This window comes from Rhododendron vialii, chromosome 2a (assembly GCF_030253575.1).
Source record: "Rhododendron vialii isolate Sample 1 chromosome 2a, ASM3025357v1".
In the NCBI taxonomy this organism is placed as follows: Eukaryota; Viridiplantae; Streptophyta; class Magnoliopsida; order Ericales; family Ericaceae; genus Rhododendron; species Rhododendron vialii.
In genome coordinates this window covers 11,823,215-11,846,193 of record NC_080558.1, presented here as the reverse complement: position 1 = coordinate 11,846,193, position 22,979 = coordinate 11,823,215, and the positions used below count along the sequence as shown (strand labels likewise).

General features: G+C 37.9%; 1 protein-coding gene across 1 annotated transcript in view; it reads left to right on the top strand.

The window, feature by feature from the left end:
- Positions 1-2,089: 2,089 nt before the first annotated feature.
- LOC131316427 (putative late blight resistance protein homolog R1B-16) overlaps positions 2,090-22,979 on the top strand; it is a 79,839-nt gene continuing 58,949 nt past the window's right edge. The window contains exon 1 of the mRNA XM_058345787.1: positions 2,090-2,667. Within this exon, the coding sequence (XP_058201770.1) occupies positions 2,607-2,667 (61 nt within the window). The 5' untranslated portion in view covers positions 2,090-2,606. The remainder of the gene's footprint in view (positions 2,668-22,979) is intronic.

Genomic DNA, 22,979 nt, shown 5'->3' with positions numbered 1-22,979 from the left:
TGATGTTGTGCCTTGAAGTTGGGAGATGATATCTATTTCTAGCGAAATGACTAAATGAGTACATATGTTTGTGCTCTTAAAGATTGCATTGAGTGATTGGTACTATCTTCGTGGCCAAATTGATTTTCAATTCCATTATCAAGTTTTTGTAGAATAGAAGTCACATCCCCTACCGTGTGTCCACTTCCATTGTGACAACCAGATAAAGAATTATAATTCATCCGTTCCTAAATGATAGTTCACTCAGAAAAGACGTTTAATTTTCGGACAAAAATATAAAATACTTTCGTGCATAATTTTTTAAATTCCTTGACACCTAATTAAAAAACTTATGCACAGAACTAATTTATTTTTTTGTCCGAAAATATTGTATGTTTCTTCGTAGTGGGCTCTTGTTTAGGAATGGAAGTAGTATATGCTTGCTATTAGCTAGCACATACTACCTCGGCTCATCTGGTCGTACATTTCGGTTTCGGACGGCTCGGATTTGAAAAGAAAAAAATGAAAAAGAGTGCTAGGGTGAGAAGAGAAAAAGAGTTTTAATCTGAGCCGTTCAACATACTTTTGGATAGCCTGAATAGATTGTTGGAGCACGACTACATGGTACACACCCGGTGCTCAAAAATTTCTCGCATTTGCTTATTTCTGCTCGGAACCGATCTTTTATAATTGTCGTTCTCAATCACCAAACGCGTCCTTAATTATAGGTGGTTGTACGGTCTCTCTCTCTTATCTGACCCCACATACTGTTCCCACTTTGAAAAATTGGCAACCCATCCATTCAATTCCTGACCCATCCATTCAATTTTGATAATTCAATTTCTCTTTTTAATTGATTTTCACATGTTTTTGTTTCACAAATGCAGTTGCTTTTTTTTGTTGAGATAAAATTATACACGGAGGGGCCGTGTAAAGGGTTTGTGCGGCAAAGCTCTGAATAATTGACACCTCACCAATTCTTCCTCTTTCATTTTTTCTTTTGGCACCCTATGGACCAGAAACTTGATTATGAGAGTTTAGCCCTTTAAAATAAAATGATCAGAAGAATAAGATCTTCACACTGGTTCAAACGGATTAAAAATTGGAGCAAGTGTTCAAATTTTAAATCTGTTTGAACCAATACGAAAATCTTATTTTTATCATCATATTATTCTAAAGGGTCATAATTAATTTTTGTCTCCAAAACTCTCATAATTAAATATCTACTCTTTATTTGGGACCCTATAGAGTAGATATTTAATTATGAGAGCTCTAGAGAAAAAAGTAATTTTGAACCTCTAGAATAATATGATGATAAAAATAAGATCTTCGTACTAGTTCAAACAGATTGAAAATTTGAGCACTTAATTTTTTGAAACTTTAAAAAATTAAGTGCTCCAATTTTCAATCCGTTTAAACCAATGTGAAAATCTTATTTTTCTGATCATTTTATTCTAAAGGGTCATAATTAATTTTTATGTCAAACTCTCATAATCAAGTTTCTGGTCTATAGGGTGCCAAAAGAAAAAATGAAAAAGGAAGAATAGGTGAGGTGTCAATTATACAGAGCTTTGCCGCACAAACCCTTTACGCGGCCCCTCCGTGTATAATTTTATCTCTTTTTTGTTATTTTGTAATGTGCATTGACTTGACATAATAGTTGAAAAGTCAAATCCACACCACTCCTAAAAATTCAGGTGTAAAGAAGAGTTTTCAACATCTTTCTGGACCACACAACACATGACGACTAGACAACGGTCTAACGAACAAAGGTCCAACCGAGCTCTATTATAAAGTTGAAAAATTCATCCCACACTACTCCCTAAAATCCAGATGTAAGGAAGAGAAAAAATGGAGCCTTATAACTAGCGCATATGAGGTATATATAGACGATGTGGGACACATTCCAACAATTATTACCAATTCAGGTGTAAAAAAATCCACCCATGAAAGGCTAATTATGTTTTTAAAAAAAAATAGTGTTCGTATATACATCTAAAAAAAGAAAAGACACGAAATTTCTAGAAAAAGAAAAACACCGAAATTAGACCCACATAGATTTACAAAACTCTCTCCCTCTCTCTCATGGCTGAATAGTAGCAGATATCGTCCCCTCTCAGACCTTCCCAAGTCCGTAGCTGAAAAGTAGCAGATAAAATTCCAGACCTGTTCCACCAATTTGCTCGTCTTCCATCTGATCTCTAATAACTCCCTTTTACCTGATCAATCTCTTGTTGGAAAGAGAGAGATGGGTGACATTGATGTTGATTTCTTCCTGAAGACCTTGAAGGAGCTTATAACGAGCTCCAAGGTCAAATCAATCATAAAAGAGAAACATCAGCTCGTATCTCTTGAGGAGGAGATAAAGGTTATGAGAGGATTCCTCAGGGTTACGGAGAAGAAACGCAACGAGCATTTAGAAGTGATGAATCTGGTAAGGCTGCTCAAAGACATGGTATCTAAAGGCAGAGAATATCATACAACTGTTTGTAGTTCAAGCTTTCAAGGCTAATCATGGCAACCGATCGAGGGAAAAAAAAGAGGCTAATCTTTCCCTTGACCTTGAAAGTGTCAAAAAAGAGATCAAGATTCTCACGACTGAGGTAAAACAATTTCATGACAAAAATATGTGTGACATTTATGGAGTGGCAGGCAGAAAATTCAAGCACTCTTTTTCCAGAAGTGAAGGTATTGATACATTTTCCCCGTATTTTAATATTCAAAACTTGATAGTGTTTTATGTTTTCAGGAGAATTCTTTTTCCAGAAGTGAAGGTATTGGCACATTTTTTCAGTATTTTAATATTCAAAACTTGATAGTGTTTTATGTTTTCAGTTTCAACAATGTCGGGCTCTTATGAGAATAATATCATGTCATAAATATGATGTAACCAAAGCAAATTTCTTTAGGGCCTGTTTGGATGAGGTATAGTGAAGGAGAATTGTGATATCTCCTTTTAGTCTGTAGGTCCAACCTTAAAACCTCGTTTGTGAAGTAAAATGAATGGGGTATTAGCTAAGCCCTGGATTATATTGTACCCCTAATACTACCGGATGAGACATTATTTATGGGGAGGTTCTGAGGTGTTATTACATAATACTTCATCTCTCTTCCATTTTAACTACTCCCTCCGTCCCTTTTTTTGTGTCCAGTATTTCATTTTGGGCTGTCCCTTAATAAGTGTCCATTTTGTAAAGTTAGGAAGGTAAAAGTTGGTGTATTGTCTATTTTGTCCATAAAAGTAGATTTTATTTTGAAAAGTTAGTGAGTAAAAGTGTAATGATGATGGGTAAGTAGGGAAAGTGGAGGAAAAAGTTGATGTGAAAGGTGTAATGATGATGTCTTTTTAATAAGTTGGAGTTACGAAGCAGGACATTTAAAAAGGGACGGAGGGAGTACAAAATAACATTATCCCCCAATTTTATCCTTTATTCAAACCAAGTATTATTTAATCTCCCGTCACATCAATGTGGTCTCACTCTTCTTACGTAATACCCCCTATTATCTTATCTCCCTTCATAACTAATATCCCAAATCCTTATCCCGCATCCAAACGGACCCTTAGTGACAAGCTCTGAAAAATGTGTTGTGCCCTCTCTATTGTTAGCATTTTAGTTAAGCATCAAAACTTTATATTGTTTACTTGTGACTTAAATCATTTTTATAACATCAAGGGTTTAATTTCTAGATACCTCTGGAAGTATATTTCTTTGTCTCGCTCATCCTCTATAAGAATTTCACTAACAACCAAATCCCTTCATTAAAATTTTGTGCGAAGGAACTAACTCCACTGAACAGAAAGAATGAAAAAATCATTTTGCCCTTACATATATATTCCATCCACACACCAACTCATTATACAATTCTCTCTATGCAAATTTTTTCCCCAAATCTCAAACTCCATTCACGCCACCATCACGCCATTTCTGGAAACCGATGCCGGCGACCACCACCAAGCCACACCTCTCTCTCTCTCTCTCTCAAAAACCTCAGTTCACCAAAGCAGAGTCCAACCAAAAAACAGAGCAAACAGTGAGAGAAAGTAGAAGAGAAAGGGGCAAGTACATGAGGAAAGCTAAAATCATAGGGGATGTGGCCGTGATGGAGATACTCTTGCCACAGTCGCAGCCCTCCCTCGCCGTTCGAACTAGAGCCAAGACCCACGCTTTACAATCCCTCCAATCAAACACGCCAAGAAACTTCGAGCCGGCTTACCTTCAATTGAGAAACCGGCGGCTCGAAAAGATTCGTATCAACGATGCCTGATATGAGTCCGAACCTGATATGGGTTCTTCAATTAGGTGCTTGGAGGGTGAGGAGGGGGTTATTATTTCTGATTTTACGAAAAGAGAATGCAACGAAATTGAAGCAGAAGACCTAAATGATTTGGGTTTTGAGTTCTCGTTTGGAGAGAACTACTTGGATTTTGATACCAGGGAGAGGTCGGAGGTGGAGGAGGAGGAGGAGGATTCGGGAGTTGCAGTGAGAGACAAGGGTGGCTTAAGTGGTGGTAGAGGTGTAATATGGGCTGGGTCGGCACGGGCACGGCACGGCACGGCACGTTTGAAGGCTGCACGGCACGGGCACGGGCACGGAATAATCCTGGCACGGCACGGGAATGGCACGGTCTTAGTGGGCACGCGGCACGGGCACGGGCACGGAAGTGAGCAGGAACGACACGGGCACGGCACGGAAGTTGACTTGGCATGGTACGGCACGGCACGGTCTTAGACGGGCACGACACTGGCACGGCACAGAAGTGGGATGGGGCACGAGTCACGACATGGCACGACATGGTTCTAGCTAGGCACGGCACGGCACGGCACGGGCACGCAACACGGCACGGACACGGAAAGTTGACTTGGCACGGCACGGCATGGGCACGCGACACGGCACGGGCACGCGACACAGCACGTGCACGGAAAGTTGACTTGGCATTGCACGGCACGGCACGACACGGTCTTAGACAGGCACAACACTGGCACGGCACGGAAGTGGGATGGGGCACGAGTCACGACACGGCACGACACGGGCACGGGCACGGGCACGCAGGGCCGATCTTGAGATTTTCGAGGCATAAAGCGAATTTTAAAAATGAGGCTCTATATTTTTAACAAAAAAAATCAATGTATGTCAGTATGTGTCTAATATGAGGTTAAGAGATTAAACTTTTAGCTTCATAATTTAACTAAAATAAAATTTTAAAACGATTTATACCATTAAAAACAAAAATGAATCAAACGTATTGGTATCGCTCATACATTGTGTTTTTTTTTTTTACTAATGAACTTTAATTGTAAGAATGTTATTTTTAATAATAAGAGAATTAATTGTTTTAAACAACTTTTATCAAATTTTGTTGAGTTCGAAGTAAATATTATGCTTTTATAGAGTCAAAAGTATTTTTTTTTCCTGTGAACTACATATTAAAAGTTAAAAATTAAATTAAAAAGAAAACTTATCCAAACAATTATATTAATATTATATAATTCTATTTTTAAAAAACGGCCTCTTGTACGCTAGGTCGCTAGCCACATGATTGCAACACAAGTATGACGATCCATACCGTTCATTTCGTTGTTTTTGGTGTTTTAATCGCTCTCGCACATTTTCAGGTCTATCGGGTTTTTGAAACCCTTTTATCAGGACGTAGATTTATTGATAGGGGATTTTTTTTATGTGCGATTGAGTATATAACGATAACCAATTTACTTTATTTTTTGCACATATGATATAAATAGTCCCACATAAAAGGTAGACAGTTCCGATTTTCAAAAAACAACTCGGGCGGCCCTAAAGTGGTGCATTATAGGACTTTTACGTCGTTGGAAGCACCGAATGTGTTCTGATCACATGGTCTCCGATATCCGATTATCACCTATTTTGGGGAGGATGATAAATTTGATAAGATCTTAAATCGTAACGGTTTAGATCGAATATTTGAAATAATGAGTTTGCAGCTACCGTTTAAATCTATATATCTAACTTATCTAGTTCTAAACCAATGTATTCCGCTATAGTCCAATATACACTAGCCACACGATTGTGACACAAGTATGACGATCCATACCGTTCATTTCATTGTTATTGGTGTTTTAATCACTCTCGCAAAAATTCGGGTCTATCGGGTTTTGGAAGCCCTTTTATCGGAACATAGATTCATTAATAGGAATTTTTTGTCATGTGCGATGTAGTATATAACGATAGCCAATTTGCTTCATTTTTTGCATGAATGATATAGTCACTCTCACATAAAAGGTAGACGGTTCGGATTTTCAATAAACAGCTCAAGCGGCCCTCAAGTGATGCATTATAAGACTCTACGAGAATTTTCGATAAGTTGGAGCATATGGATTATGGTGTATCGTATGCACATGATCACACACATCATATAAAAGGAATGAGATGCAGCCCTAGCAGACATCTCATTCAGTCATTCTCCGATCTCTCACTCTCTTAGACTCTTCTCAACTCTCAAGTTCTCAACGTCTCTCTGTCTCTCTCAAGTCTCAACGTCTCTCTGTCCTCTCACGAGCAACGTTCGGATTCTGGCACGCCTTATTTCTTTGGATCCATTCACCGAGTGATTCACCTCTCTCTGTCTCTCACTCTCTTAGAGACTTAGACTCACATACACACACACACTCTCTTTCTCTCTCTGTCTCGTTGCTCACGGTCACCTGACACCTCTCTCTCTCTCTCTCTCTCTCTCTCTCTCTCTCTCTCTCCGTTTTCAACTTTCTGGCGACACAACTCGCAAATCTCAAAGGGTGAGTCGGTGCGACGGTGACCATCAGTCTCTCAACGTCTGTCACTCCGACTCTTTCATCACCTCAAGCTCAGGCACTAAGCTCACCGACTCACTCACTAGTCACCGTATCTCTCTGAGCACAGCTGCACAGGTACCTCTCTCACTTCCCTCTTCAGTCTCCACTTATGTACTGTAAATAGGGTTTATGAAAATAGGGTTTTAACCTGGTTTTTGAAATTAGGGTTTTTGTTAATTGTTACTAATTTCTCAAATTAGGGTTATGAAATTAGGGCTCTTGTTAATTGTTACTAATTTTTGAAATTAGGGTTAGGAAATTAGGGCTTTTGTTGCTAATTTTTGAAATTAGTAACAAGAAATTGGGGCTTTTCACTTTTGTTACAAATTTTTGAAATTAGGGTTACGAAAATAGGGTTTTTGTTGCTAATTTCTGAAATTAGTAACAAGAAATTAGGGCTTTTCACTTTTGTTACGAAATTAGGGTTTTTGTTTCTAATTTCTGAAATTAGTAACAACAAATTAGGGCTTTTCACTTTTGTTACTAATTTCTGAAATTAGGGTTACGTAATTAGGGTTTTTGTTGCTAATTTTTGAAATTGGTAACAAGAAATTAGGGTTTTTCACTTTTGTTACTAAATTGAGTAATTTCGTATATTAGTATATTTTCGAAAAATTTGTCGAAACTGATTTTGTACACACACGGACACGGGACACACCTGCACTAATTTCGTATATTAGTACACACATGCACAGATGCACTGTTGATATTTTGTATATTCTAGAATTGACCAGATCTGATGATTTTGTTATAGATATGCACTGTTGTCTATTGATACTTCATACTTGATATGGATTAGTTTATTTTTGCATTACTTGAATATTGCATTTGGGGTTACAAAATTAGGGCTTTCGTGTTTCTCAATAACCCCTGTTATATTGTTTTTTTTGTAGATGGATGCTAGAAATGGGGAGGATCGTGACTCCCACTCAGGTTCTGAAGAACTACCATGAAATCCTATTGGACCACAGCGTATGGGTTCTGTAGGTGAGGAGGCTGCTTCAAACATTGTTGGTGGTGGAAGTGGTCCAAGTGGAACAGGCCCTCTAGGTTCCACTGCTACTCCGACAGATTCTACTCATGTAGCTGCAAATTCAGGCCTTAGTGGTTCAAAAAGGTCACGACGCCACTCATGGGTATGGAATCATTTCTCTATAAATGAAAACTTCAAAAATGAAAATGGTGTTGACATAGGAGCTAGGGCTGTATGCCATTATTGTGACAAAAATTATAAATGCAAAAGTAATAATGGTGTAGGGCCACATGGTAGACATCTAAGAAGTAAACATGCTGATAAAATTGGTGATGCATTTGATAGTAGTAATTTTGTTTATTCAAAAAAAAAAATGAGACATGGACTGGCCCTTTATGTAGCTGCAGCAGAACAACCATTTACTTTTTGTGATGATATTAGATTTGAATATTTTGTCAAAAATTGTCTGAATCCTTCATTTGCTAAAGTTTCTAGAAATTCAACCCGTAGTGATACGAAGAAAGCTTATAGTGAAGTTAAAAAAGATTTGATTAGTGAACTTGCAACTGTTGGTGCTATAGGTTTTACTTCTGATATGTGGTCTGGTATAAATAATCGTGGTTATATTTGTGTGACTGCTCATTATATAGACTCTAGTTGGACTTTGCGAAAAAAAATTATTGCTTTCCGTTTAGTGGAGTTTCCTCATGATGCTGAACAGATTTATGAAAGTATTATGGGTGTTTTTAGGGATTTTGAAGTTGTTGATAGAGTTTATAGCATTACTTTTGACAACCATAGTGCTAATAGTGCTACACTTCCATTGTTTATAAGAAATTTGATAACTCCTTATTTTGGTGAATTATTGCATTTGCGATGTGTATGTCATGTCATTAATTTAGTTGTGCGAGATGGTTTGAAACATATAGCACCACAGATTAAAAAAATTAGAGATGCTGTTCTTTTTATTGCTACTTCCCCATCTAGGCAACAAGAATTTGATAAATTGTGCACATCACTTTACAATCTTAAACCCAAAAATTTGAACTCTGATGTTCAAAATTGTTGGAATTCGACCTACCTTATGTTAAAGTCTTGTCAAAAATATAGTGATGCAATATCTGCTTATGTTAATCAGAGGTATCGATCGTGTCGTGGTAATCCTTTAACTCTAGCTGATTGGGAAATTGGTTTTGAGTTCATGAAATTTTTGAAAGTGTTTTATGCTGCTACCGTAGCTTGTTCGGGTGTTCGTTATCCTACTTCTTGTATTGTGCTTCATCATCTTTTCAATATCAGTGTCAATTTTCGTAAACATAGGGAACATCCAAATTTTGCACATGCTTGTATAGATATGGAAGAAAAATTCAAAAAATATTATGAGGAAATGCCACCAATGTTTATGTTAGCTGCAGTAATGGACCCTACGATGAAGTTACAAGGTGTTAGCTTGCTCTTAAGAGAGATTGGTACGAATTTGGGGATTACCGCTTTACCTTCTTCTGCTAATGTGAATGATTTACTGACTATCATGTATGCCAAATATGAATCTAAGTTTCGTTCTAATGTTGCATGTATTGCTGCTCCTTTAACATCTTCTACAAGTACCAATGATGAATTTTGGGATTTTGTTAGTTCAAGTTTAGGAATAGGAAATAGCACCGGAACTTCACGCATTGAACTTGAGAAATATTTGAACCTAGAATCTATTAACGTGAATGATAGGCGTGATTTTGATGTCTTAGCTTGGTGGAAAAAAATGAAGATAAATATCCTGTTCTTTCAATCATGGCACGTGATCTACTAACCCCTCCTGTGTCTACAGTGGCATCCGAATCTGCTTTTAGTGCAGGTAAAAGAGTGTTGGATGAGAGGAGGAGCAGACTTGCTCCAGACATTTTGGATTGTCTCATATGTTTGAAAGATTGGGAGGATGCACGCCTTGGAATTCAAAAACGCTCGGCTAAAGATGAATTCAGAGGCTATTTTGCAGATTCTGATATAGACAATGATTAGGGGGACCTGCTGTCATTTGGTTTGAATCTATTATTCATTTTTTCTGTTGGGGTTGTGTCTGTGGCTTATTCATTTCAGCATTGTGTATGGCTTATTCATTTCAGTAAGTGGGCTGAAGTGGATATTGTGGCAACTTATGAAGGCCTTAAATGGCAACATGATGTTGCCCCCGCTTCAGTTTTTGGCTATGATGTATTTTGTTAACTAACATGCTGAGCCTAAGGCCCTAAGTTATGCTGCATGCCTTGTGGTCTATTTAGATTCACTTAACTGAAATGGATGTTGCCTGCATGCGTTGTGGTGTGTGTGGACAGTGTGGCAGTGTGGGGTGTGTGTGTGTGTCTCCTTTTAGTTTGAAATGAATAAGCCACAGACATAACCCCAGTTTTTGGCAAAGCGAAGTGTGATTGTGTTGCAACTTATGAAGGCCTTTAAGGCAACTTAACGTTGCCGCATCCGTTTCAGTTTCCGACTATGATGATAAAAAAACACTAATGTCTGAGCTGTAGTTGTGTTGTTATGAACTATGAAGTGGTGTTGCAACTTATGAAGGCCATAATGGCAACTTAACGTTGCATCCATTTCAATTTTCAGCTATGATGATAAAAGGAACTAATATCTGAGCAGAATTCAATTTTCTTATTCAATTTCCCTGTTCATTTGGCTTTTATATACCTGTTTTCTGCTGCTGCTGCTGCTGCTGGTTCTTGTTTTGTAGGACATTGTAGACCATAGACGCCAAGAACCAAACCACGTGAAGGCTGAAGCAAATTAATACAAACAAAATGTTGAAGGTGGATTTTCTTACTTATTTTTGTATCCATAGTTGTTTTATGATTCCCTCAATTAAACTAAATGGTGCTTACTGCTTAGTCTGCTTATGTGCTGGAAATAGTGCATACAACATATGCAGTTTGATCTGTTTGAATACCAAAAGTAAATACGTGAAATAGTAAGGATTGGAGCATTTTCAATCTCTAGACTCTAGTAGTTTGTGTTAGTAGCTCGTATTTAGCTTGGTGGATACCTCTAACCTGTTTTTATGCTAACCTGAGGCGTAATGAAGCCAGGCTAAATATTGAGTTGTTTTTAGTTAGTATAGTTAATTTTATTTGATTGCATTTCTTAGCCGAGGTGGTGGCATTACCCCTCGCATATTCTGCTTGTTGAGTTGAGGTGGCGGCCTAGCCCCTCCAGTCTATTAGTTTGTTAGTCTGTTAGCTGTTTATTTGATTGCATGCCTTGTGGTCTGTTTAGCTTCACTTAACTGAAGTGGATGATGCCTGCATGCGTTCTGGACAGTGTGGCAGTGTGAGGTGTGTGTGTGTGTGTGTCTCCTTTTAGTCTGAAATGAATAAGCCACAGACACAACCCTAGTTTTTGGCAAAGCGAAGTGTGAGTTTTAATAGCATTAGATTATAGCACTTTTTTAGGAATGTTGTTGTAGGGATAAATTTATAGCATTCAGAAAGAGAAAAAGAAGGAAACCCCGAGAGGTGTGGACGTGTAAGAGGAGTGGGAAAAGGAGTCGCACAAATAAGATTAGGTAAGTGAAGAAACTATTCAGTTCAAGTCCCAAATGGCACATGTGCTTAATGTAATCAACGAGTTAAATAAAAACCATGTAGTTCACTCATTGAATTCATTTAGCATTAAGATGGTACTATTGAAATGTGGCGAAACCGTGAATTAAGGAGTTTGGTTCTCTGGAACAATTCTGTTGAGTTGAATCCTAACTCCAAAATGGTGGATGACGATTCCATTTGCATTCTGTTCTCTTCGAATGGTCAAAAAAAGCATTGCAAGAGATTGCCCAATATATTCCTGCATTCATTCCAATAACCAACAACTAATTTTCCTAGAATTGAACCTTGAGAATTTTTTTTTGCCATTCAGCTTTCAGCTCTAGTTGAGTTCACACTAAATATGTATATGTATGAATCGAATTGAATCTATTCGAAAACGAAAAGCCCTAACTTATGTGTATGTATGTATCTGTACATATGTACGTCTGTTGATAGCCCTAACTTATGTGTAGTTTTTTTTTCAGATCACTGTTTGCCCTAACTTGTGGTTTTTTGGACTTGTAAATCAATTGCTTTGCTGCTTGTATTCTGTTACTAAAAAGGGATCAATTGGTTGCTTCTCCTTTCCATTTGCTAATGGCCCTTTCTTGTCTGATTTTAGTGTTGTTCAACACAAATTGAGCTCTTTCCCGTAGTCTCTCCTTGTCTTTCTGACTTTCCTGGAGTAGGACTCAAAGTATATAAACTATGCCTTGCCATTAGTTAGCTTCTTGTCTAAATTCCTTTGGGGTCCAACTCCCCAGACAGCGAGAATGATGTCATTTAGCCGAGACGTTGATTTAAGTTCCTTCGGTCTGTTGTGTGAGGCTGATCTGGAGGATCTTTGGTAAGCATCGAGGATGGAATCCTTTCTCATGTGTCTTTGCCTATCTGACATGACTAATGTTGCTAGATCCTCAAAATTCCTTTGACTTTTGGTCTTGCGACCGTACTCCCCATGCAGAGTGTTTCACGAATTAGCTGGCCCCTCATCTACGTACATAGAGCAAGGGCGAACACTCATCGTTTATGGCATGAACAACTTATAGTTCACTCCTACCACTTAGATTAATGCTACATGATTTTATCGTTAACGTTTTCTTGTTTGTGACATCATCCTCTTGTTATACAGCTAAAGATTGAATCATAATCATCTTCGTGAGCTTATTGCTATGTAGGTGTTGGTCGAAACGATAAACTGGTTATTTTCATTGTGAAATTATGGTCTGTTTTTAACTTTCTTCATGTTGGGGCTGCCATATGGGCATCTTCCTGCAGGGTAATCAGGTTCTACACTTGTCTAGAGTTTTTCCATGTTGTAATTGAGTTTTAGTCTATTCATTTACGCACCTATCAATATGTGCCTCAAGGGAGACACGTTTGGGGAAACGGCTTAGTGTCATTCTGGTTATGAATTTTGGTTACTTGAAATGCTGTTTCAACTTCCATGTCCTGTACTCTAATAGCATTGATCATTGATCTTGCAATTGTGTTTCTTATTATTAATTATCTTTGGCTAATGAATGGTTGGATTATAAAGACTTCGTTTGAATTTTGTTTGGACACTTATTTTTCTGTTTTTTCATGTCTCCCACATTTTAACAGGCTCTTTATATTTTATTTGATGCAGAACATATGCAAGATTGATGCAAGCTTTTTTGGCCAGAGTAGTAGCTGCTTCAACTGTTATGATTGTTTTATTTTCTTAATCTTGTAGTCCGTTCTGTCCTTGAGCTTAATTGAACAAGAGTTGTTACATAAACTAGGATGATTTTGGTTGTATCATGTTTTCAAAGATTGATTGATTTAATAATATATGTCTTTACCTTTTTATGTCGTTATTGTTTTTGTGGTGTGATGGGGATAAATTCTTTTAGTTTCGTGATTCACCTGGTATAAAAATCCGATAAAAAAAAAAGATGGTATAAAAATTATATGGAGAATGGATATGCCAGGATTATAAAAGCGTGTTATTTTACATGAGAAACAATCACGGTTTTGCATTGAAGACGTGATCTTTTTACTATAGATATAATGACCTCCGTGATCTTATTATGATATTTAATCACAGTTTCTATTCAAATCGTAATCTATCTTTACTTTTAATTACGGTTGTAAACCCCAACTGTGATGTTTTAAGGTTATTGTAGTAGCGTCTTCTCTTTCTGGTTTTTTTTCTTCCTCTTTCTTCTCCATTTCCCTTGTCCATTTCTACTACCCTCTTTGAGTGCTTTTACAGAAAGTGAAATTGTAAAGCTAGATCAAGTGACATTGGGTCTTCATCTCTCTCTCGATCAATCATTGAAGATTGGGTCTTCGTTTGCTTCTTGATTTTGCTTGGAAATCCCCATTACTTCCTCCTTTATTTCAATTGAACTTTTTGGATTTTGAAGACAGAAAGTCAGAAAGAGAGAGAGAGTGGAAGTCGGCTTTTGCTCTAGGCAAGACTTGAACTTGCGTCTCGCGCAGCCTGTTTTTGTTTTTAGAAATAGTGGAAGCTCAGTTTTGCTACTTCTCCAATTTTCAAAAATTTTGAAAGTCATTCTCTCTTTTTGCAAATGAAAATAGACATGAAAACATACTTCCATGTCCAGTTTTTTAAAATTCAGGTAAAAAAAACAGAAAACTGAAAGTGAAAGCGCTACCAAACATAGCCGTAGTGTTCCAACTTCCAAACATGTATGAACCAGATTGATTATCTAGAACTTGTATGGATGCGGTTTTTTTGAGTGAGAATGGTTTTCCATGGAGATGAAACGGAGGTGGTAGGATAGAAGGTTTGCCTCCTGTTTGGTGAAATTGTATAATTTGTATGTCTGCAATTTTTTTATTTGGAGAACTTCAATTTTACATATCAAAGAAGATATCCTTCTTTTTTTCACCATATAACTGATAATTATTCCCAATTGTTTGATGGATATGAAAAAAATATAATTTGAAGGAAGGAGATGAGCTATTCATAAACTAATCCAAACTCTCCGCCGATCTTGTACATAGGTGCTTCGTCTTCTCTTGTTAAACTATACCATAAGTTGCCTTCTCCTGATTATTTAAGCATTTGTCAGTGCCTGATGTTACTGGATGACCCAGAGGGTGTTTCCAGCATCTTGGAAAAACTTCTACGATCTGAAAATAAGGATGATGCATTGCTCGCATTTCAAATAGCTTTTGATCTGGTCGAGAATGAGCACCAAGCTTTTCTACTGAATGTCAAAAATCTGTGTTTTTTGGGCACCGGAATGTGTGTTTTATGGGAAGATTTTTTTTTAGACGAAAATCAATTGCCGGTTGGTAATGTGTATACGAAAATCGATGGCACAACATGGCACGGCACGACACATGATTAAGGGCCGCACGGCATGACACGAACCGACAAAAAAGGCACGGCACTACACGAGTCACATGACCCGACAAAAAAAAAGCACGGCACGACACACACAACCCGACAAAAAGGCACGGCACGACCCGACCCGACAAAAAACACGGCACGACATGACCCGACAAAAAAAGGTACGGCACGATCCAGCACGGTTAATTAATCGGGCGCGGCATGACATGACACGATTTAAAAAAGGCACGGCCCGACACGGCCCGACAAAGCAAAATGGCCCACCACGGCACGGCACGGCACGATGAAGTAAACGGGCACGGTACGGCACGACACGAAGCACGGTTGGCACGGAAGAAAATGGCACGGCACGGCACGACAGGCATGTTTGACACCTCTAAGTGGTGGTCTCCGGCGTTGATGGTGGTTGGTGGAAATTTTTGTCGGTGGAAATGGTGGATTTGAGCTATGTTTTAAGCTATACCATAATTCGATTGTCGTTTTGTTGGGATATTTGCAATTCATGACCTATTTGTATTGATCGATAATGAATAGGGGAAGCTGAATTGAGCTGGAGTTGGGTTGAGGTGGTGGAGTGTTCCACATTTTAGGGTTCATGTTTTGGGGGAAAACAAAGGAGGGAGGGCAATTTCGAAATATTTTATCACTTTTGAGATAATCTAGTTCAAAATTTTAATAGATATGGACGGAACCTTGACGGAAGGGGTCTACGGAATAAATAAAAAAAAAACTTTAATGAGGAGATCTCTCCGTATGCAAAATTCTAAGAGGAGATGAGCAAGACAAAGAGGTAAATTTTGAAGGGTGTCTAAATATGTAACCCTAACATCAACCATGACAATACGAACATGGACCAGAATAATAAGTAATAGGAAACATAAAAAAATGCCGGTGAATGCTACAATACACCCATTGTTTAATTTAGTATTAATTCAATTAATGAATATGATAATAACAACCATAGTTGTTTTCCTTTTCCCCTCGCCATTTTTATCAAGGGAAATGATTTTGTCATTCTTTTTTTTTGTTAACGCCACTCTCCTGCAAGTGTATTTTTGCAAGGTAGTGGCTTTAACAAAAAAAGGAGTAGCAAAATCAGCAGCCTTTATCAATTACGGTACAACATAACTTAAATGAGAGCCCATCGAAATACGCTATCGCACTGCTTTTTGTCCATCTCTCCTAAGATCAATTGGTGTTAACGAATGTTTCAATTAAGTCTTTTATAGTATTCGACATCGCACCTGCAAGTGCAGGTTTCAATTATGTTTTTTTATGGCATTCGACATCACACCCGCAAGTTTGTGTTTAGAGCAGTCGCAGGGAGTGACATTGTATAACCAAATCTATAGGGGCACTCCGGGCCCAACAATCCCTCCCTCATGATGACGCTCCCCCAACTCGAACCCATGACTTTTTAGCTCTGATACCACTTGCCAGACCACTTTTCCACCATCTCTTCTAGAACCAATTGGTGTTAGCGATGGTTTTAATTAAGTCTTTTATGACATTCGACATCGCACTCGCAAATCTGTTTTTAGAGTGGTTGCAAGAAATGACATTGTGTAACCAAATCCATAAAGCACTCCGAGCCAAACATACACAATAAGATTCTATATATACAGCTCAAAGGTTGTTCATGTTTAATTAAGATTACATACAGATAATGGGATATGAGAAATTTTTCTATTTCCAAAATGTAAATTTAAATTTTTGTTATGCTTACTATGGCCCTATTGGAGAAAATGTATGTGATAGGAATTTATGCTAAAATAATAATTCTAAGTAATATTCATCAATCAAATTCACGAAATTAAATAGCTATAGAAAGGAATAAAAAAAGCATGTAGGGTGATCGAGACACGTGATCATAGCGCTCTCCTTAGGAATGATACACCCTCTTCTGCACGGGGTTGGATGGTGCTCCTTTCCTAGGATACAACAACCTTCTAGTTGTTCTGTGCAGAGAATAAACTCACAAACGATGTAGTTTCCAACACTCAAAATCGTATGAAATCTAGCTACAAATATATACATAAAATATGATAGAATCTGAGCCAAACATAAAACAGTGATTTTTTTTTCCAATGGAAATAGCATATCCATTTTAAAAGCCATACGACATCTATAGATCGGAATACAAATCAGGCCATAAGGCATTTACAGACTCCCACCCGAATACAAAGATACAGAGACACAACAAAGCCCTAAAGCCAACAATATATAGGAAAAACAAAGAGACGAAACTGATGTCTAGCGCCTAAGCAGGAGCCATCGCTCATTCCACATCGTTATCAACAAAGATCGGTTTAGGTGTAGCAAGTACCCAGACGCCTCGGGATGACGAGGCTCCATATCAAAGACAAGAATAAAAACTGATGAAAATCAATAACCCATCGGACTAAATTTGAAAAGAAATTGGACAAAAACAAAATAAAACAAAATATACACTCGTCTTCGTCATAGAGAAGCCCTTCTCTTGCCTAGCCCCTACCGATCAAAGCTCCCAAGCTGGCGACTCAAGAAACCACCGGCAATCACGCGACAGCAAACCCAGAAGTGGTATAGTGACGAGTAGAGCAGTGGCAAATGACAATCAGTTTGGATGGAAAAGGAGAAGGAAAAATCAGATATGAAGGTAGGGATTGATTTCTCCCATCCCGCTGCCCAAAATTGGGTATAAACCCAAGAGGGGGGGGGGGGGGGGGCGGCGGGGGCGGGGAGGGGAGAATGAGAAGAGGAAGTGTGGTGGCTAAAGGTAGGGATTGATTTCTCCTCTCCTGCTGCCCAAAGTTGGGTATAAACCCAAGGGGGAGGGAGGGAAGGAGAAGAGGAAGCGTGACAGCTGTTTTAGGGTTAGAGAAACATGCTCCACATAAAACAGTGATTAAGAGGATATAGTAGAGCAAAGGAGACGCTAGTGTGTGAACGAAGAATAAGAGGAGTTGTTAGAATAAGGGTGCTGTTAAATACAACTGCGAATTTACTACATGTAGCCGATTCATAAAAGGAAATTTTTGGATTCCTTCTTATGAAGTAGCTACATATAACAAATTCGCAGTTGCAAATAGCCGGCCCTAGAATAAATACATCTACAAAATAATATTGCGATATTGAGATTGTGATTGTGATTTGATTGTAAGTGATTACGATTTTATTATAATTGGGATGATTCCCTTCCATAATTAGGCTCCTTTCTCTTGTATAAATAAAGGCCTCATTGTATTGCTTCAATATCGAATTCAATAAAACTTCTCTTCATATTTTACATGGAATCAGAGCTATAAGGTCTAGGCCCTGTGGATATTCGCTCCTAGTGGGCGGCCTAAACCTTGTTGCCGTCTGTCAGGCACTTAGTTACTTTGTTAATCTTCTTCACGCTTTTCAGTTGCCTGCTCCCACCATGCCTCTTCACCACCCGCGCTCGGGGCTTTTCGATTATTGACTTCTTTGTTTTTTGGCTTTTCTTGATTCTCTTGGTTTTCTTCCTGGCTATTCTCCTGGCTCCCGACTTTTGGCTCTCTTAGCCATTTCTCTCTCCTAGCTTGCTTGGCTTGGTTGTCCTTGGTTTCTTTGGGCTTTTATAAACTCAAGTTGGTAGACTAATTTGAGTTTGAGGAGGAATGTTAGAATAAATGCACGCCCCAGGGAGTAGGGGATGGGGCGTCCGCCACGTGGTGCTCTAATTCTTTTTCTAAATATGTGAGGGAGTAGGGGATGGGGCGTCCACGCCCCAGGGCACTCTGATCACTTCGGGTTGGAGGGGATTTTTTTAAAATTTTTTTGGTAAGTTGTTGGGGGGGATTTTCATTTGTGATTTTTCTTTTTCGGTAAATAATTTTCATTAATTTGTGGTTGTGGAAATGGAACCACGGCTACTGGAGTACTGATTTTCCATTTACTGTGTTTTTCTCTCTTTTCTTTAAAAAAAAAAAAAAAGGAAGTTCATTTTTTATTGTTATTTTTTGAAGTTGGGTCCTATTATAAGTCCAGAAGGACATGAACAATGAAGTTGGTTTATTTGATAAACCACCATTTACCTATGCTCTATTCTCATCACTGTCAATGGTGAGTATTTCTAGTGGTCGGTCGATGATCAATCATGAGACACATATAACCACCAAGGGTGGTAGCCCAATTGGCACAGGTGATGGGACTTAAGTGCCTTTCCCTCCGCGTGCACTCGGGTTCGAGCCCCTCCAGTTGCAAAAAAAACATATATGAACTTGAGGGTCGCGTGGAGGGTCCTGTGTCCGTTGTGCATCTAGATGGTGCTGTGGTGATGGTCTGTCCTCCCGGACAGTAGCTATGGCTCGAATCGGACATTTCACAGCGGGTCGGGAGCCCCTATAGTCACGTCCAAAGGGGGTTGCTACGTCGGTCGCCCCCTCCTACCCTTTCGATTATAAAAAAATCATGAGATACATAGGAAATTCTTTCATGAAATTTGTTGTTTTTATATTTACAGAATACGAACTGTTAGTGGAAGCATTGTTTGTAGATCCCAATCACTACAAGAAAAATGAAAATTAGTGATGAAAAAGTGGCGACGAAATTTAATTTTGTTACTAAATGAGTATATTTGGCGACGAAAAAATAAATTCGTCACTATTTTGATAACTTTCGTGACGAAATAATTTCGTTACCAATTATGCCTGTTTAGCGACGAAAAAAATATTTTCGTCACTAAAGGTACCCATTTGGCGATAAAATACATTTTTCGTCGCCGAAAGCTTAAAAAAGGTGACAAAATTATTTTTTGTCGCCAAAGATAATCATTTGGTGACAAAAAATATATTTCGTCGCCAAATGTGAGCAATTTAGTAACGAAATATTTTTTTCGTCACTAAATGCTTAACTTTGGTGACGAAAAATAATTTCGTCACCATTTTAACGCTTTCAGCGACAAAAAATATATTTCGTTGTCAAATGGGTACCTTTCGTGACGAAATTTATGAATTGCGCTTTGTCACTAAATATATTTCGGACATAACTCTTTACTAAAATCTCCGATTGAGATAATTCAAATTGGGTTTGAACAATAACTCAATTGCCTACAACTTTCATGTTTATCAAAATTGCTAATTTTAATGTTTAAAGGTCCAAAATTACATTCGAAATATATTTTCATGTTAAACATATGTGTTATATATTAGATATTTCAAATATTTACTGAAAAGTGTGTGTAGTGCAGTTGGTTGGAGCTTGCGCGAAAAACTCAAGAGACTCAGGTTCGAAACCCAGCATGAGCAAGAAAGATGGATTTCTTTTCCCATATGAAAACAACTTTCGCAACGAAAAATTTCGTCACGATTTCTTATATTAGTGACAAAAAATTTCGTCACCAATGTGACCCATCGGTGACGAATTTTTTCGTCGTCAAAAAGCACAATAAGTGAGGAAAAAAATTTCGTCACCAATTATTCACTTTTTTGTGACCAAATATTTCATCATCAAAAGGTATTATAGGTGACGAAAAATAGATTTCGTCACCAGGTAGGAATCCTCGACAACCTTTAGTCGACAAATTTTTTTTCGTCACCTATATTATTTGTGACGAAAAACATGCAATTTGTGACGATTTTCATTCGTCACCCAATTGAAATTTTCTTGTAGTGAATTATATGAACTTCTATTTTTTGTGGGATTGGTTATGTTGGTAGAAGCCGCACCTGATTTCACTATTAAATTTAGATAAAGCTCAGTTATACGAACTGTTATTATGATTTCTATAGTTTTTGAGAATGACATTTGTGTTGTTTTATGATGATTTCGATAGTTTCAGAGAATTTAGGAAAGTTGAATGTTTTGTAAACGCTCTTACCGATATATATATTTTAGAGGAACCTTAAATAACATATTTTGAACAAAATGAGTGGCTTGAATCATGTTTGTGGGACTCGAGATAGGTCCCAAAGGCGTATGGATGCACATGTATGTACTCTGTTGTGAAATTTTATTGTACTCGCAAGCGCACGAATTGTATCTAAGTATAGTTATGCAAGTGCGAAATCGAACCCATAGGGACTTGTGATTTTTTATAGGAAAACTAAATAAACTTAAACTGATTAAACCCTAACCTAATTGACAAAAGTGTGATTGATTTTTAAACTAAAAAATTAAGGGGAACTTAAAGATTAGTCCTCAGCACCCACCATCTGTAAGTTTCCATCCGTGTGTTTTTTGGCCATTATGTTTCCATCCTCGTTATTTTTTAATACCAGCAATGCCCTCTATTATACTGTATATGTATATAGAGTCCAGAAAAAAGGGACTACAACGTAACTCCTCCAGTCCTTTGCTTGAAATCCGGTCATCAGTCCTTGCGTGAAATCAGACCATCAATCACGAAAATTCCTAAAATTCTAGTGGGATTCTATATAAGAAAGCATCTCTCTCTCTCTCTCTCTCTCTCTCTCTCTCTCTCTCTCTCTCTCTCTCATCCTCCACAAACAGCCGCCGCCATTAACTAGTCCTCCAACGTCCTCCGGTGGGTGACAATCCACTCGTCCTCTGACGTCCTCTGACATCCTCCGCCAACAGCCTCCACCATCCATCAACAGCTGCCACGTTAGAGTTTCAATCGCTATTAGATTAGACCTTTAAAAATATAGGTGGAGCCAACGAATCAAGCAACCCACACAATGGCCCGTCGCAGTCGAAACTCCCAATGTTGTCGTACGGATCAGAGTTAAACAAGAAGGCCTCACGGATTGAGTTGGGCATCCACGGTGCAATTGTCTTTTGATTGGCTGCAAGTATTGGTCATTTGTTTTCATGTATTCCGATATGACTAAATACCTTTTCCGGCCACCGGCGAGAAGGTCATTTGTATTCATGTTTTTTTTTTAATTTTTTTATTTCATGGTTTATTCATGTTTTTTATGTGTTTACATGGTGTTTGGCATTTTAATTTTCATGGTACATTATTTGTATTGTTTACCATGAATCACTTTTTCCGGCCTTTAGCTTCTGCCTACTATGTTTGCACAATGGATTCAAAAAGATACAGCTCTCTGAAGATAGCGGCTCTCAGTGAGAAGTTCAGATCATGCGTACCCTGAAGTTGAATTGGAAGCTCCAATTTGTAGTATGATATGCTCAAACATGCAAATTCACATTCTAGTCTCGTGAAAGGGATTCCATTCAAGTACTTTGGCCATGCTCTGCTTATTGGAAGAGAGTTTTATCAAGAGCAATACTGGTGTGGTGAACCTTAATGAAGAAAATCTGCATTTCTTGCTTGTTGGAACATCTCCAATAATCTGCTACTGATGGTGAAGTTACTCGAGTCTTTCAAGATGCCCAGTATCATTGGGTGTGGAGTTATGATGGTTCAATATTACCATTCCATTCTGTTTCAGTGTTGTTTTTGTTGCTGTTGTAATAATTTTGGAAACTTTAGGCCTGGTTTTGCTGGGGTTGGTTACTTGCCAACTCTTCTCCCTTGGTGGTAGCGGGTGGCATATGATTGTACTTAGCCTAGGTGCCAACATAATTGGGATGTAGGTTTTTGGTTTGGAGATTAATAAAATTCTTTATACCGATCAAAAAAAAAAATCACGTTTTTTGGCCACCGGCAAGAAGGTCATTTGTATTCATGCAATTTATTTATTTATTTATTTCATGGTGTATTCATGTTTTTTTATGTTTATTTATGTGTTTTCATGGTGTATGGCATTTTAATTTTCATGGCATATTATTTGCATCGTTTGCCATGAATCACATTTTTCGGCCACCGGCGACAAGGTCATTTTATTCATGTATTTTTTTTTATTTCATGGTGTATTCATGTTTTTGAAATAACATACAAATATATTTCATGGTAAATGGTACAATTTTTTTACCATAAAAGTTAAAACCATCATAATTGCAATGTTGTAAAACAAAAAAGACTTAATACACCATGAATATTATAAATATGCACGGCTCATGATCAAACGGACATTGCTTGGCAAACGGTGCAAATAAAATAAAGAATTGTGAAATGGGAATGGGAATAGCAGAAAATGGAAGGAGAAATCTAGGGGATTTGATTATTTGAATGTTTGAAAGTTTGAACTCCTATTATATCTCACTTGATTCTAATTTGATTTTCATCTGAATCACTTTAATTTAGGGAAACAAGTGTGTATATATATACTACTTATATAATAGTAAAAGGGTAATAAGGAAAATTCACATATTGAAAGGATGAAAACATAAGCACAAAAAATAGGGTGAATGGAAACTTACATGGCATGACTAATGGGGATGGATATTTAAAAACT